Genomic DNA, 13573 nt, shown 5'->3' with positions numbered 1-13573 from the left:
GAACGGGTTCTATTCTTCAACAACCTTACACGATTAGTAAAATGTCTGATCTTCATGACTTATGTCGATTCGCTAAACGACCAATCCAAGAGGATTATCTTGAAAATCTAAAATATTACTTGAAAGCCGGAATTCCAGCAACGTATACTATTGAGGAGGCATTCAACTACATGAATAATATTGAGGGTGTAGAGCCATCAACCACTACAACCCCGTTGCATTTAATATTTACTCATTTGCCTTTGGACTACACTGAACTGGAGCTTTCTATTGTTAAAGACATGGTAACAATATTGTTGGAATATGGAGCCGGTTGGTGCTTGACAGATGTGAACGATGAAACACCTGGATGCATACTACTCAAACGCAATCTTGGGGAAACTATTCTCTATAACCAAATAATAGATGCTGGGGTCCGTGCAGAACTTCTTTTGCGAAAAGTTTCTGAATTTGATGTGGAAATAATTGAAGACACTGAAGAATTGGATCACGAGGCGTTTGCGAATACTACATCTACAGAATGCGACGAGGAGACAGAGAAAGCCGCTGAAATATGTACCATTCTGTCAAATGTTGCTGAAGCTGAAAAATTGCCTGCTTCTTTTGAGACTAAAAATTCAGAATCATGCGATCCTTCGCATAATCAGGATGCTTATCTCAAATCTGAACTCCAGTACATCGATGGCGCCCTTGTCACCAAAGGTCAACAAGATGGAGTGATGATGGAATGGGAGCGTGACCTTATGCAATTGGGATGTGATTCTTTATTCAAAGGATCACGGACCGAGTCGGACCAGGTCGACCCAGAAGTGAATATTTTGAACATTGGGTTTGGTATGGGAATTATCGATGAAATGATCTCTGAGAAGTCTCCAACCAAGCATTATATTTGCGAAGCTCACCCTGACGTTCTCCAAAAACTTAAGGAAGAGGGTTGGTACGATAAGCCTAATGTGGTCATTCTTGAAGGCCGTTGGCAAGAGCAATTAGACAAACTTTTGAGCTCAGGTGAAGTGTACTTCAATGGTATATACTATGATACCTTCTCTGAACACTATCAAGATATGTTGGAACTTTTTGATTATGTGGTGGGATTATTAAAGCCATATGGAGTATTTTCCTTTTTCAATGGTTTGGGTGCAGATCGTCAGGTGATTTATGATGTTTACAAAAAGCTTGTTGAAATAGATTTGGAGACCTACGGATTGGCTTGCAGCTTTCAAGAAGTAAGTGTCCCTGAGAAAACCATGAAGAAAGGCGATGAAACAAGTGTCTGGGACGGGATTCGTAAGGCTTACTGGCTGTGTCCAACATTTTACCACCCCGAGGCTCGTTTCATCAATGCTTGATTTTGTTTCTGAACGAAAGACAATGCAAAGTAAGGTGTAATGATTGTTCACCGCCTGAGATTCACTTTCAATATACTCAACAATCTATGATTTAACCGCGTATGATCTTATTTTTTATTTGTATTTGATACGCAGCAATATTTTGCGTTCATAGATAGCTAAAAATGAAATTTCGGCGAATGATCTCTCTTTTCTATGTCAGAATTGGAGGCGTTGTCTTCATAGAGCTTTGATGAGCGAAAGTTCGAGACCGCACAAATTTCTGTAGGAATGAGACGCTGCGGCATTTTTCAACCAAGAACTTCTTACTTGGTAACATTGCCTCAGCACCATGCTCTCAAAAAACTCTCTCATATTGCAGAGAAGACTTTCCTCAAGAGTTTCTCCAATAGAAATATCTACTCTAAGCAATGGCTTGCGTATTGTCACAGATTCCAACCCGGGCCATTTTAGCGCACTTGGAGCATATGTGAACACTGGAAGCAGACATGAGACAAATAAATGTAGTGGTATCTCTCATATGCTCGACGTCATGGCTTGGAAGTCTACCAATCGAAGGTCTGGTGTGCAGATGATGGAGGACTTGGCGAAATTGGGTGGAAACTATATGTGTGGCGCTCAGAGAGAACTGATCATATACCAGTCGTCTGTATTCAACAAAGATACAGAAAAAATGTTCGAGTGTATCGCTGAAACCATTAAAGAGCCCAAGCTATCTGAGGCCGAATTTGAAGAAGCCAAACTTACTGGCGCTTACGAGCTAGAGGAGTTATCCCACAAACATGATATGCTTTTACCGGAAGTCTTACACGAGGCTGCATATTCCAAACAAAGCTTGGGAATGCCTATTCATGGCACAATCGAATCGTTGAATAGGCTTTCTGTTGGCGATGTGAGACAGTTTCATGAAACATATTACTCTCCGAAGAATGTTGTATTGGCTATGGTCGGGGTTGATCATTTGCAGGCAGTAAAAATGGCAGAAAACTACTTGGGCGGTTGGCAAGAGGTAGCCAGAGCCAATGATGTCACCAAACCACTAGCACAGTATCAAGGAGGAGAAATCAGCCTTCCATACCAAGAACCTCGATTCTCTAATCTCCCCAAGCTTGTTCATATGCAAATAGCCTTCGAAACAGAAGGCCTCTTGAGCCATGATTTGTATGCTTTAGCAACTTTGCAAAAGCTTCTTGGAGGTGGCCTGTCATTTTCAGCTGGTGGGCCCGGAAAAGGAATGTTTCTGAGGTTATTCAAAGTATTGAATCAATACCCGTTTGTGGAGAATTGCATGGCCTTTAATCATGCTCATAGCGATTCTGGACTTTTTGGTATAACTATATCTTGCTATGCAGAGCATGCAGAATATATGGCACAAGTGGCGTGTCACGAGTTTGCGAAAGTAATGGAGTCAAACTCCTCAAGAGATAGTATTTCCCATCACGAGTTCAAGCGTGCAAAAAACCAACTCATCTCATCTCTTTTGATGAATGTTGAAAGTAAATTGGCCGCCCTAGAGGACATTGGAAGGCAAGTACAATGCCAAGGAAAAGTTACTAGCGTTGATGAGATGGTGCAGAAAATACAGGCTTTGGATATCGCAGACGTTCAAGCTGTGGCTCAAAAGGTGTTTGGAGGGAATGGAAATGGTTCCAGATCTGGAAGACCCTCTGTGGTCATGCAAGGAGAAAGATCGTCTATTGGAGATGTTGAGTTTGTTTTGAAGCACTTTGGATTAGGGCGTTAGGATACACCAGAACCATGAAGATAATTCAAAATGTAGATTATATATGATCTACAGAACAAGTTTTATCTGAACGTTTGATACTGCTATACATGACCATTATATCAATTCCTATGAAAATGCTCTTTGTTCAGAGTCAGTCCTAAGTTCGACCATTTTATCTAAGACTGTCACCAAGTTCTCGATATCTTTGATCACCCGCAACTCACTTCCTGTTAAATCATCTTGTGATTTCCTTCGCAATTCAATTTGTTCAAAGAGGCCACATAGTTCAAAATTCATAGCATTATAATCAATTGTGCTCAAGCTACAAAGAGCAGTTACGAACATTCTGAGCGTTTCCTTTAGTCTTAAGTTGAGTTCTAGGTACGATTTATCCATCGAGAAAACGACTGTTGAAGTGGTTGAATTCTGACACTAGGATATACGCAGACAAGTTTGTAGTTTTGAATTTGACGGGCTCAAAAAAGTCTTCTGGTAGTCAAGACAATAGGTATTCAAAGAGTCAATGTACCCCAGCGATCGGATGAGTCAGTAGATACAAATGATGGTGCAGTTAAAATTGAACCAATGTTAGGGACTGTGCGCGGTTGGCTGGTATGTGTATGAGAGTTGCTTCAAGTTTAGATAAAGTGCGCGCAAGATTCATAACAAGCTTAAAATCACAGGTCACCGAGACTCAGTCATCCCATTCAATATGGTTTTACAAAAATTGAAAAGCAAAATTACGAGAGGCGATAATGCTGAAACATATCAGGCCTCAGAAGGTGTTGAGGAGATAAACACAGAGAATCAGTCTATACTTTTGGGAATAATTGCTCAATTGCGTCCGGGGTGTGACTTGTCAAGAATTACTCTCCCAACTTTTATTTTGGAGAAGAAGTCTATGCTAGAAAGAATCACCAATGCATTTATGACTCCTGAGATTTTGATTGAGGCAAATGCCACTGAAGATGAGGTTGATAGGTTTTTGAAGATCGTTAAGTGGTATTTATCTGGATGGCACATAGCGCCCAAAGCCGTGAAGAAACCATTGAATCCTGTTCTTGGAGAAGTATTCAGTTGTTACTGGAACAAATTACCACATGACTGTAGCGCATATTATGTTGCAGAGCAAACCTCACATCATCCTCCAGAATCTTCTTATTTTTACTTAATACCTGAACAGAGGATTCGGGCAGATGGTGTTCTTATCCCAAAGTCGAAGTTTCTTGGTAATTCTTCTGCAGCAATGATGGAGGGAGTAGCTTGCCTTAAACTTGGCTTACATGGCGGTGAGTCTTACACTGTAACACAACCAAACATATATTGCCGTGGAATTTTGTTCGGAAAACTCAGATACGAGCTAGGTGATCATATGTTGGTCAAATGCGAAGACACAGGTTTGGAGGCTGATATTGAATTTAAGACAAAAGGTTTTTTGAGCGGCGAATACGACACAATCGAAGGCACAGTTCAACGCGGTGGGAAAGTCTTATACTTGATCTCTGGGAAGTGGAATGGGCTAATGGAGATTCAAGAAATCGCGACAGGAGAGAAAAAGACATTTTATGATACTTCAAATTCTTCGGTCATACATGCACATGTGAAGCAGCTTGAAAAGCAAGATCTAAACGAGTCACAGAGATTATGGCATGACACAATATCTGCTCTAGAAAAGGGAGATCATGAGACCGCCACCAATAAGAAGTTTGATGTAGAAGACAAGCAGAGAGAAGAGGCGAAAGAAAGACGTGAGAAAGGGGAGGAATTTGTTCCCAAACTTTTCAAAAGCACCGCAGACGGCGAAATTCCCTACTCAATCAACGCAGAGATAGATATCCTTGAAGACAGTCCAGAAACAATGTTGGCCAAACTTTTTGCTGTTCACCAGATACACTGAACATTCTTTGCATGATTCTTTTGTGTCTTAACTCGCAGTCCTCCGTTGGTTCTAATCTATTGTATTTGTTTTCGAGAAACCTGGACATTTCCAAGTCTTTGGTGAGAGTGCGTTCAGAGAGACTTTTTACCATATGTAGTGTAAAACTAACCAACCAGACTCAAATGGGTGGCAGAAATGTAGGGGGATTAGATACATCTACCAGGAGGTTGTACCCTTTTTCTAAGATTTGCGCAAGCTACAACTGATTTTTCCCCAACATATTTGCATTTTGTAATCTCTCTACCCTGCATGAACAAGCGCAATTCCTAGGTACTGTACATAAAAACGAAAGCTTTGAGACACGGAGCTCAGCGGTTCGTGGCTTGGTAGTTCGTATCCAAAATGGAAAAGGACGGAACGTCAATACTCGAGTCAATACGATCACCAGGATTCGAATTAACGTCATGCGTGGATTATTTGCGTCGTTTTCCTACCGATATTGGAATTCAGCACATTTTGGTGAAGAAGCTTCGGACATACAAGTACGAGGATGTCGAGTTTTTGATTCCACAGTTGCTCCAGATATTGGTGTCTTTTGAGACTAACTCGATGGCACTAGAGGAGTTTGTACTTGATTATTGTGAAATTTATCCTCATTTCAGCCTAGTTGTCTTTTGGAACTTACAAGCGCTTGTGTTTGAACTAAAAGACAGTCCAAATTCATATTCCTTTCAGATCGTGAGAAATATCGTGAACAAGCTACAAAATGTCTTATTCAATCCTCTCATGCGGGTAACCGCAGAATTTTACGAAAATTTGCAACCAGCTCTTATTCTTTGTGGTGCAATTGCTGCTTCATTAGGATCTCCTAGGATTCATGAATATATCAAGCCATTGATTTTAGCGCAAGCGAAACAGCGAAAATCTTTTGTCTTTAAATTGGCAAATTTCCAAAAATCCTTGACAAAGAATTTGACTCTCAAAAACCAAAAGTCAGTCAATGAAATTATATCGACGCATTCAGATGAAGAGGATTCACGCATGAATACAAAAGTGTCTGGAACTCATACACGCCACTCAGAATCTTTCGCGTCAGACAAAAGAACTTCTACCCAACTGATGACTTCTGAAGATTCTGGGGTCAACACAAGTGATGAAGAGGAGCAGGAATCTATTCGAATCAAGAAGAGGACAAACTTGAAAAAACTGAGAACTTCCGAAAGCATTTTGTTATTGCAAGATATGGAAACAAAGTTTGATGTCGGTAATATCTTAAAAAAGTCAAAGCGCCCCTCAGTCCAACAGCATATATCGCATTCGATGCCAAATTTGAATGACCCCGAAACCTCAAATAAAATTTTGGGATCATCGGAGCCTAATTTGATTATCTCACGTCGTACGGACATAATTTCTCAATCAAAAAGCTTGACTCTTGGAGAAAAAGCTGATCCAGGGAGGCTATTAAGGATCAATTATTCCAAGAATGTGACCGAGTTTATTCTCGCATTACAAAATATATCTTTGAGATTATCTCAATTACCCAAGGAGACGCGCTTGTCTGCTTTACGCGCAGAGTTATCCATCATAAATGACACTTTGCTCCCTTCGGAGATTGATATACCCCAATTACTTCCTATCACAAGCTCCCGAAATAAGTTTCATAAATTATTGAAGCTTAGTGTGAATGAGGCGTGTGTTTTGAATTCGGCCGAAAGGGTTCCTTTCTTAATGTTTGTTGAATTTTTAAGTGATGAACTAGACTTTAATCCCTCATCTCTTCCAAACCAAACTATCTTGAAAGCTTTGAAAAGAAAAGGCAAAAAGACTTCAAATCATTTGCCAGATGAAGTAGGAGTTCAAGAGACTGAAATTGTTTCAGAAGGTTTGATGCAAGTTGAGGCAGATTTAAGTGATCTAAAAATCTCTTCGGCACAATCATCTAGCTACGATCTTTCATCACTAGGAGGAAGCTCTAATATTAGCTTTCTCAACAGAGAACCAGAGAAAAATTTGAGTCAACTAGACACTCAAACTAAGAAAAGAGCAGATCAAATGCGGATTGCTTCGCTCATGTTACAGCAATTAGAAAGTTCTGGACAGGCAACTTCAGAGCAATCAATTTCCATAAAACAAAGAATCGTGAAATCTATGATCGCATTACAGGATCAATTTGAAGGTATTGATTACGACACATGCAACGAACTAAAGGGAGATGACCCAAATGCGGGCGAAAGGAAATTGGAAAATGACTTCAAACTTGCAGAGGATTGGAAAGCAAAGAAGTCAAGGATTCGTAAATCGAGCCCCTATGGACATCTCCACAACTGGGATTTGTGTTCTATCATAGCAAAAAATGGTTCCGATTTACCTCAGGAAGCTTTTGCATGCCAGCTTATTGCAGTAATTTCTAACATATGGAATCGGCGAGGACTTCTGACTTGGACAAAACGTATGAAAATTTTGATCACGAGTGCAAATACGGGCTTGGTGGAAACAATCACCAATGCTATTTCAATTCATTCCATCAAGAAATCCTTGACAGAAATTTCTATTGCAGAGGGACAAAATACCCGCAGAAGAATCTTTACATTAAAGGATTACTTCATAAAATTGTTTGGCGGCCCTTCCACAGTATCATACAGAAGAGCGCAGGAAAATTTTGCGAAAAGTCTCGCCTCATACTCGATAATTTGCTACGTTCTCCAAATTAAGGACCGTCACAATGGCAATATCATGCTTGATAATGAAGGGCACATTATCCACATCGACTTTGGCTTTCTACTTTCCAATTCACCTGGAAGTGTTGGTTTTGAAGCTGCCCCCTTCAAGCTCACGATGGAGTATGTGGACTTACTAGATGGTGTTGATAGTGCTTTATTTGCAGACTTCAGAAAAATTTGCAAAGATTGTTTTTTGGCACTTCGTGAAGAAAGCGAACTGATTATTAACATGGTTGAGATTATGCAAAAAGAGTCCTCTCTACCATGTTTTAACAGTGGTGAAAATACAAGTGTGTTACTCAAACAAAGGCTACAACTTCATTTAGATGTGACTGCAGCAACTGATTTTGTTGATAATTCCTTGATAGGTAAAAGTTTGGGAAATATGTATACGCGATTGTATGATCAATTTCAATTGATCACGCAGGGAATTTATAATTGAGGCTGCTCTTATGTACACATCTCGCAGTGACACACGGAAGAGCCAAAATAGGATAAAAAATTGAGTTGATTTCAAGCGCCTGTTCTTATGTATTGAGCTCATCTTTGAATCTATTGAGATTTTCATGAGAACCATAGTGATGGAAAAGAGCCCATTTTGTGACCCTAATCTTGCTTCACAGAAAGCAACTTATTCAGTGCTGCAATCAAGAGCGTTACCTCAAATTCCCATACCATCTTCCAGTCTTCAAGATCTTCTTTGCAAATATCTGTTCAATGAGGTCGACACGAATAAGAAATTAAGCAGAATAAAACAGGGGACACGATACAATGATACCAAAAAGCGGAGAATAAATGGCTTCATCGCTTTTAGGTCCTTTTATTCAAAAACTATAAAAGGTACATCTCATCAAAAGGAATTATCTTCGAAATTAGCCGCAATATGGAAGACCGAGCCGAACCACCAGACCTGGAATTCTTACGCTTTACAGTACAATGCAACTGGCGGAAATGAATCATTTGTCAGTTGGTTGAATCGTAAATTAGGGTTTGACACTAATATCGAAGCCAAAAAGACTTTCAAGTCATATAAAAATCTGACATTGAAGAATGTGGAAGATGTTTTTTTCGAGGATATAAATTACGATTTAAATGGCCAAACTTCTAACTAGGGATTGAAGAAACTGAAGCTATGCTTTTTGGCCTTTTGAGTTGCTCGCTTTTATTATCCTTCTTGCGCTTTTTAGATCCCTTTTCTGGTCGGGACTCAGCATCCGTATACACATCATTAGGAAGATCATGCAATTTCACATTCTTGATTTGAATAAAGTTGATTTGATCGTTGTAATTTTGCCAGCTCTTGCACAAATTGTAGAATTCAGAACAGGGATACTGGATGTCAAGTTTTCTTATTCCACCTTTTTCCGTCTTTGAGAGAGTTATATCAAGTCCGATAAAAAGCTTGGTTAAATGAAGTACTTGTATGTCTGGAGAGTCTTTCTGCAGCATAACTTCTTCTGAGGTGTCCGACTTTTTGAGTGAATTTATGTAGGGTTCACCTTGAAGTGTTCCATACGAGTTGATGACATTTTCAACATCTTGTGCCTTTACGTGGAAGGAGTTCTTGAAATCTTTGACATAGGGGTGCGCAATACCAATTCCCTCAGTTACCTCTAGTTTCTGAATCAAAACTCTGATCTTGCTTTCGATCATTCCACTCCATTTAAGATGATCTTCGTCACTTGAATATGTCGCGGCCACAACACAAAGGTAAAATCGGTATTCATGAAAAAAAGTATGCCTTTGAAGTAAGTCTCCCCAGACCTTCTCACCCGAAGTGATTGATCCCATCAAGTCTGCTCCTCGTTGAATTTCTTTCATGATAATTTTTTGTGTAGAATTTGTGATGTTATGAGTGGCACACATAGACGGATAAGCAGGAGTGATAACAGGCATCCGGTGTTGCCTGTCGTGTGGGTACAATCTGGGATTCCAAATACGGACCTGAAGAGGCCCGTCCTCAATGGGCTTAAGTAGAACTGGCTGTGGCCAATTCCACTTGGTATAAATTGCAAAAAACTTTTCAATTATTGTTGCGCTCACTGCATTAGGGTATAGCTGACAAATTCGAGCAACTAACATAGCCCATGCAACGCCTCCTGGAAATCCGAAGACATTGGCATACACGGCTCTTTGCTGCGCCCACATCTTTATGCATCTTAAAGCGTGCTTGAACACCGTTGGTTTTGGTACAAGTTGTAATATTTCGTCTGTGACTCTTGTACCGTTAAGACTTCTCATATCCTTCTCATCAATATTCTTGAGTAAGTTTTTATCGTCAAGAGTCATATCAACCGGGACTCGTGGAACGTTCAATTTCGCAAATATCAAATCAATTGAAATTCCTGCAAATTCCATTTTAATAATTGGCACAAATGCATCAGGTACAGACGTTATCTCTTCCAATTCAGGTCTCTTCCTTAAAATACCTTCAAATACTTCAAAAAAGTCTTCGCGCGTGACGTGTTTGGGTACCACCACAAGCGTATCTATATCAGATCCAGGACCATATACTCCTAAACGATAAGAACCAAATGTGAAGATTTTTCCACCTGAGTCTTTTGCCATCCCATCACTCATATTTTTTCTTTTTGAAACGGTGTATACAAAATCTTGAACGAGCTTTTGAAGAACAGAAAGAACTTCTACTCGTTTTCTTGTGGCCTGCTCACTTTCAAAGGAACCCTTTGATTTGAGTTCTGCAATCAAGAGATCATTTAAATGTAATTCGTTCACTGAAGGATTTGATAAGGACACGGGGCCAGTGACGCCGTACGTTCTTGTAGCCATTCCACGAGTTGTCTGGTTTTAACACCAGACTCCATTGCGACAATTTGTTCATCTAAAGATGTACCCATATGCAGAATCTCACTCGCAATTAGTTTTGAAAGTTTGAAGCTTGGCAGACCAGCGGCGAATAAGTCTGATCGGTAAGCCTCTTTCACGAGCTACTTGAATAAATTCCTTGAGCTCACCCACATTTTCAGCCCTGTCTGCCAAGTCAAAAACTAAATTTCCCAAGAGCCCCATAGTCGTGGGACTGAGTTTCGTGTTTACACCCAGTTTCGTTTTCTTTTCCTGGAATTCCTTAAACAACAGAAGTCTGTTGTGCTTTGTCATTTGCGACTTTAAAATCCCTTTTTCTATGCCCTCCATGACAGCGCGGTTCAAGAACGAGAGCTCATTTTTGGAAACATCGAGAAAATCTAACGACATATTCGGTTTGTACATTGTCACATACTCAAAGGTCAAAGTCTGCGTCACTGTGGAGTCGAACTGAAGAGATTTGAGCACTGCTCTCATTTTTGAAACTCCTTCGCCGGTTTCGTTTGATTGAAATATGAATTTCATAGTGTACTTTATCAAATGGCTTAGGATATAGTCTTTTCCAAAGTTGTCATGAAATAATAGAAAGTCACTTCCTTCATGCAAATACACCCACAAATGATTGAGTATCTGTGCAATTTGTGAGGCATTACATAGAGAGAGAGCTTGCCCCATTGCTTGCAATCTGACTCTCAATCTTCTTCTTTCAAAGATAGTAGCTCGTCTGAATTGCTCACGAAACTCGGCTTCTGTAGCGCATTCGTCAAAGCTTCTGGACCTCCTTAAAAGCTTTTTCACGTTCCAGGCTCGCAGTAGAGTCTTTTGAAATAACTCGCCTGTGTTGGAATTATCGAGCAAGTTGCTTCTGAGTCCGTACCTCCAAATTTCAGTGAGGTTATATTCCGAGAATTTATGTTTCATGAGAATCTCAATATTATTTTTGTGTGGGCCAAGGTTTCTGAGGGTTTGGCGAGTTGATGAACGACCTTTAGTACTTGATAATTCAAGCAACATGAATAGCACACGGTAATCTTTTTTATCAAGAATGACTCTTTCGACCAAACATACAAATTTCTCATACTGCCGACGACTCATGGTTTTCAAAATTTGATGCCCTTCCGGTAATTTGAGAAGAGTCGAAATTATCTCACTGAAGGTATCAATAGTAAGAGCTCTATAATGCATTTTGACAAGCGATATGAAAATACTCTCGGAAATAAGATGAGTTTGCATGACGAAGTAATTCACCATGAAATCATTCGGGATGAAGGCTTTTCGATAACTATGGCAAAATGTTAGAAATAACTGGTAGTGTTTTTCTGGACTTGCCATTTTCACAAGATAATACAAATCTTGCTCGTTGCATAATGCGGCTCTTTGAGTTGCAAAGAATTCTATTAGTCGATTGCTCTTAGTTTTGAGTATTAGCAGTGACACAAATCCCGGAATTTTGTGCAAGCGATCATCCTCATGACACATGTCCATGACGAGTTGCAGCGTTAATTCCCCATCCGAGCAGTCTTGGGCATACTTACTTATAAAGAAAGCTTTGAGATCCACATGCTCTTGAAATTTGTCATTGTGAATCTTTATCTTGTGAGGATGTTCTTCAAGTAACTGCTCAGTAGGTATCGTGATTGTAGTATGGAATAAATCCAATTTATCTAGCGGTATGCCAAATTTATATCCGAACATTTCACGTATTGAAGAATATATGCTGTTGTTTGATGCTGCTTTATGGGCTGCGCTTAGAGCAAGCCATATCCCGATTTTATCGTTTCTGTTTGCAAGGAGACATGAATAAATTAACTCGGTTATTTCTTCGAGATCTGATAAAGTTGCGTCCCCAGAAAGAACAAGGGTCCAAACTGCATCCCAAGCATTGTGGTATATAAGTGCTTTTAGAAAATTCTGCTTGTCCAAAGGTAGAACTTTGGGCAATGATGTGAAGAAGCGGAATAGAATTTGCCAAGGCACAGCTAAAGGATGATGCGATAACAATACAGTGAAACGATTATAATCATCCATTTGATCAAAAAGTTCATTTTGGATGGTTTTGTGTAATTCTGATACATCCATCAGCGCAGACAAGGTATCTTCTTTCATTCTTAGAGCCTCGGAAAGAAATTTAGATTCATTGTTGAAGAACTGGTAAACAAGATTCGGAAGACCGGGCAATTTTGAGCTCGAGTACCGGCGTGAAATAAACTTGCCTCCCAAATTCGTTATAGCATGAAGAGCCAGAAGATTCATATTGGTTGTGAAGGCCCGATGACTTGTGAAATTAGATGAATAAATATTGGATGCTTGAGGCTCATGTGGTGTTTGTTTGCTTTCAATTCTGCGGCAAAAAATATTAGCGGACTTTGGTTTGCTTGATGATATTACATTACTTGAATGATTTGAGAGACAATGCTGGGGGAAATGCTTTATCTGACTAGAATCTATTTTCGAAGACTCTGAACAGTGCCTGATGAAGAAGGTTTGTCGCCGGGGTAGATTGGGTTGGCACAGAAAGAGTTCTGTCTTTGTATATCCATTAATGAGCTTTATCATAATTCAAATATTATTGAGTCAAATCGAGGCCCATGGCATGAGTTTTTCAGTAAGCGTGGGAGATCAAAGCATTGAATGGAAAGCCCGGCACATGAACTGATGCCTGCTAAAGCGCGAAATGCGAAAAAGAGTTTCGTTCGAGGACAAGCTTCAAAAGTGTCATGGCCCCAAAAGAATTAAAGACATTCCGAATACAGGTTTCTTCCTAAAAATCTTATCGAACTTGAAATTGGATCTTTGATAAAAAGAAAACACCCTTGGTAATTGTATTCGCTATTGCAACTAAAATATGCTTTCTCTGATGGATATTGAAACTCGGCATCTATTCTTCCTTTCTAGCCCTGAAAGTTTCGCTCCACCGTAATATCAAAATATAAAAGATGTCAATTTCTAGTGCAATCATCCTTGAGTTGTCATTTATTCGTGTTGCATTCTCGAGAGCCTCTAATTTTAGACGCAATTATACAATGCGACCCCATCTTCTTTAAATACAGTGCGCGAGCCTCACTATTCAAAC

At 39.8% G+C, this 13573-nt stretch overlaps 7 protein-coding genes across 7 annotated transcripts; 5 read left to right on the top strand and 2 right to left on the bottom strand.

The window, feature by feature from the left end:
* On the top strand, nt 1-1530 carry RMT2 (protein-arginine N5-methyltransferase). The gene has a single exon (XM_018855777.1). The coding sequence runs from the start codon at nt 42-44 to the stop codon at nt 1347-1349; it is 1308 nt and encodes a 435-aa protein (XP_018712690.1). The 5' UTR covers nt 1-41; the 3' UTR covers nt 1350-1530.
* A 59-nt stretch (nt 1531-1589) lies between these two features.
* Nucleotides 1590-3147, top strand: MAS2 (mitochondrial-processing protease subunit alpha). The gene has a single exon (XM_018854545.1). It carries the CDS (start codon nt 1681-1683, stop codon nt 3091-3093), a length of 1413 nt encoding a protein of 470 aa, XP_018712689.1. The 5' UTR covers nt 1590-1680; the 3' UTR covers nt 3094-3147.
* A 619-nt stretch (nt 3148-3766) lies between these two features.
* Nucleotides 3767-5233, top strand: OBPA (oxysterol-binding protein related protein). The gene has a single exon (XM_018855776.1). It carries the CDS (start codon nt 3788-3790, stop codon nt 4970-4972), a length of 1185 nt encoding a protein of 394 aa, XP_018712688.1. The 5' UTR covers nt 3767-3787; the 3' UTR covers nt 4973-5233.
* Nucleotides 5234-5356: 123 nt separating this feature from the next.
* PIKA (1-phosphatidylinositol 4-kinase) lies at nt 5357-8116 on the top strand (the record flags this gene model as incomplete). Its single annotated transcript, XM_018858739.1, has 1 exon — nt 5357-8116. One exon carries the CDS (start codon nt 5357-5359, stop codon nt 8114-8116), a length of 2760 nt encoding a protein of 919 aa, XP_018712687.1.
* A 139-nt stretch (nt 8117-8255) lies between these two features.
* METBIDRAFT_40341 (uncharacterized protein) lies at nt 8256-8786 on the top strand (the record flags this gene model as incomplete). Its single annotated transcript, XM_018857261.1, has 1 exon — nt 8256-8786. One exon carries the CDS (start codon nt 8256-8258, stop codon nt 8784-8786), a length of 531 nt encoding a protein of 176 aa, XP_018712686.1.
* PAP1 (polynucleotide adenylyltransferase) lies at nt 8779-10464 on the bottom strand (the record flags this gene model as incomplete). The annotated part of the gene is made up of 1 exon (XM_018855222.1): nt 8779-10464. The coding sequence occupies one exon, from the start codon at nt 10462-10464 to the stop codon at nt 8779-8781; it is 1686 nt and encodes a 561-aa protein (XP_018712685.1).
* Nucleotides 10465-10542: 78 nt separating this feature from the next.
* On the bottom strand, nt 10543-12753 carry METBIDRAFT_11058 (uncharacterized protein; the record flags this gene model as incomplete). Its single annotated transcript, XM_018853911.1, has 1 exon — nt 10543-12753. The coding sequence occupies one exon, from the start codon at nt 12751-12753 to the stop codon at nt 10543-10545; it is 2211 nt and encodes a 736-aa protein (XP_018712684.1).
* Between the last annotated feature and the right edge of the window lie 820 nt (nt 12754-13573).

Source organism: Metschnikowia bicuspidata, assembly GCF_001664035.1.
Source record: "Metschnikowia bicuspidata var. bicuspidata NRRL YB-4993 chromosome Unknown METBIscaffold_2, whole genome shotgun sequence".
NCBI classification, from domain to species: domain Eukaryota; kingdom Fungi; phylum Ascomycota; class Pichiomycetes; order Serinales; family Metschnikowiaceae; genus Metschnikowia; species Metschnikowia bicuspidata.
The sequence above is the reverse complement of the archived record's forward strand: the minus strand, read 5'-3'. Positions and strand labels throughout refer to the sequence as shown.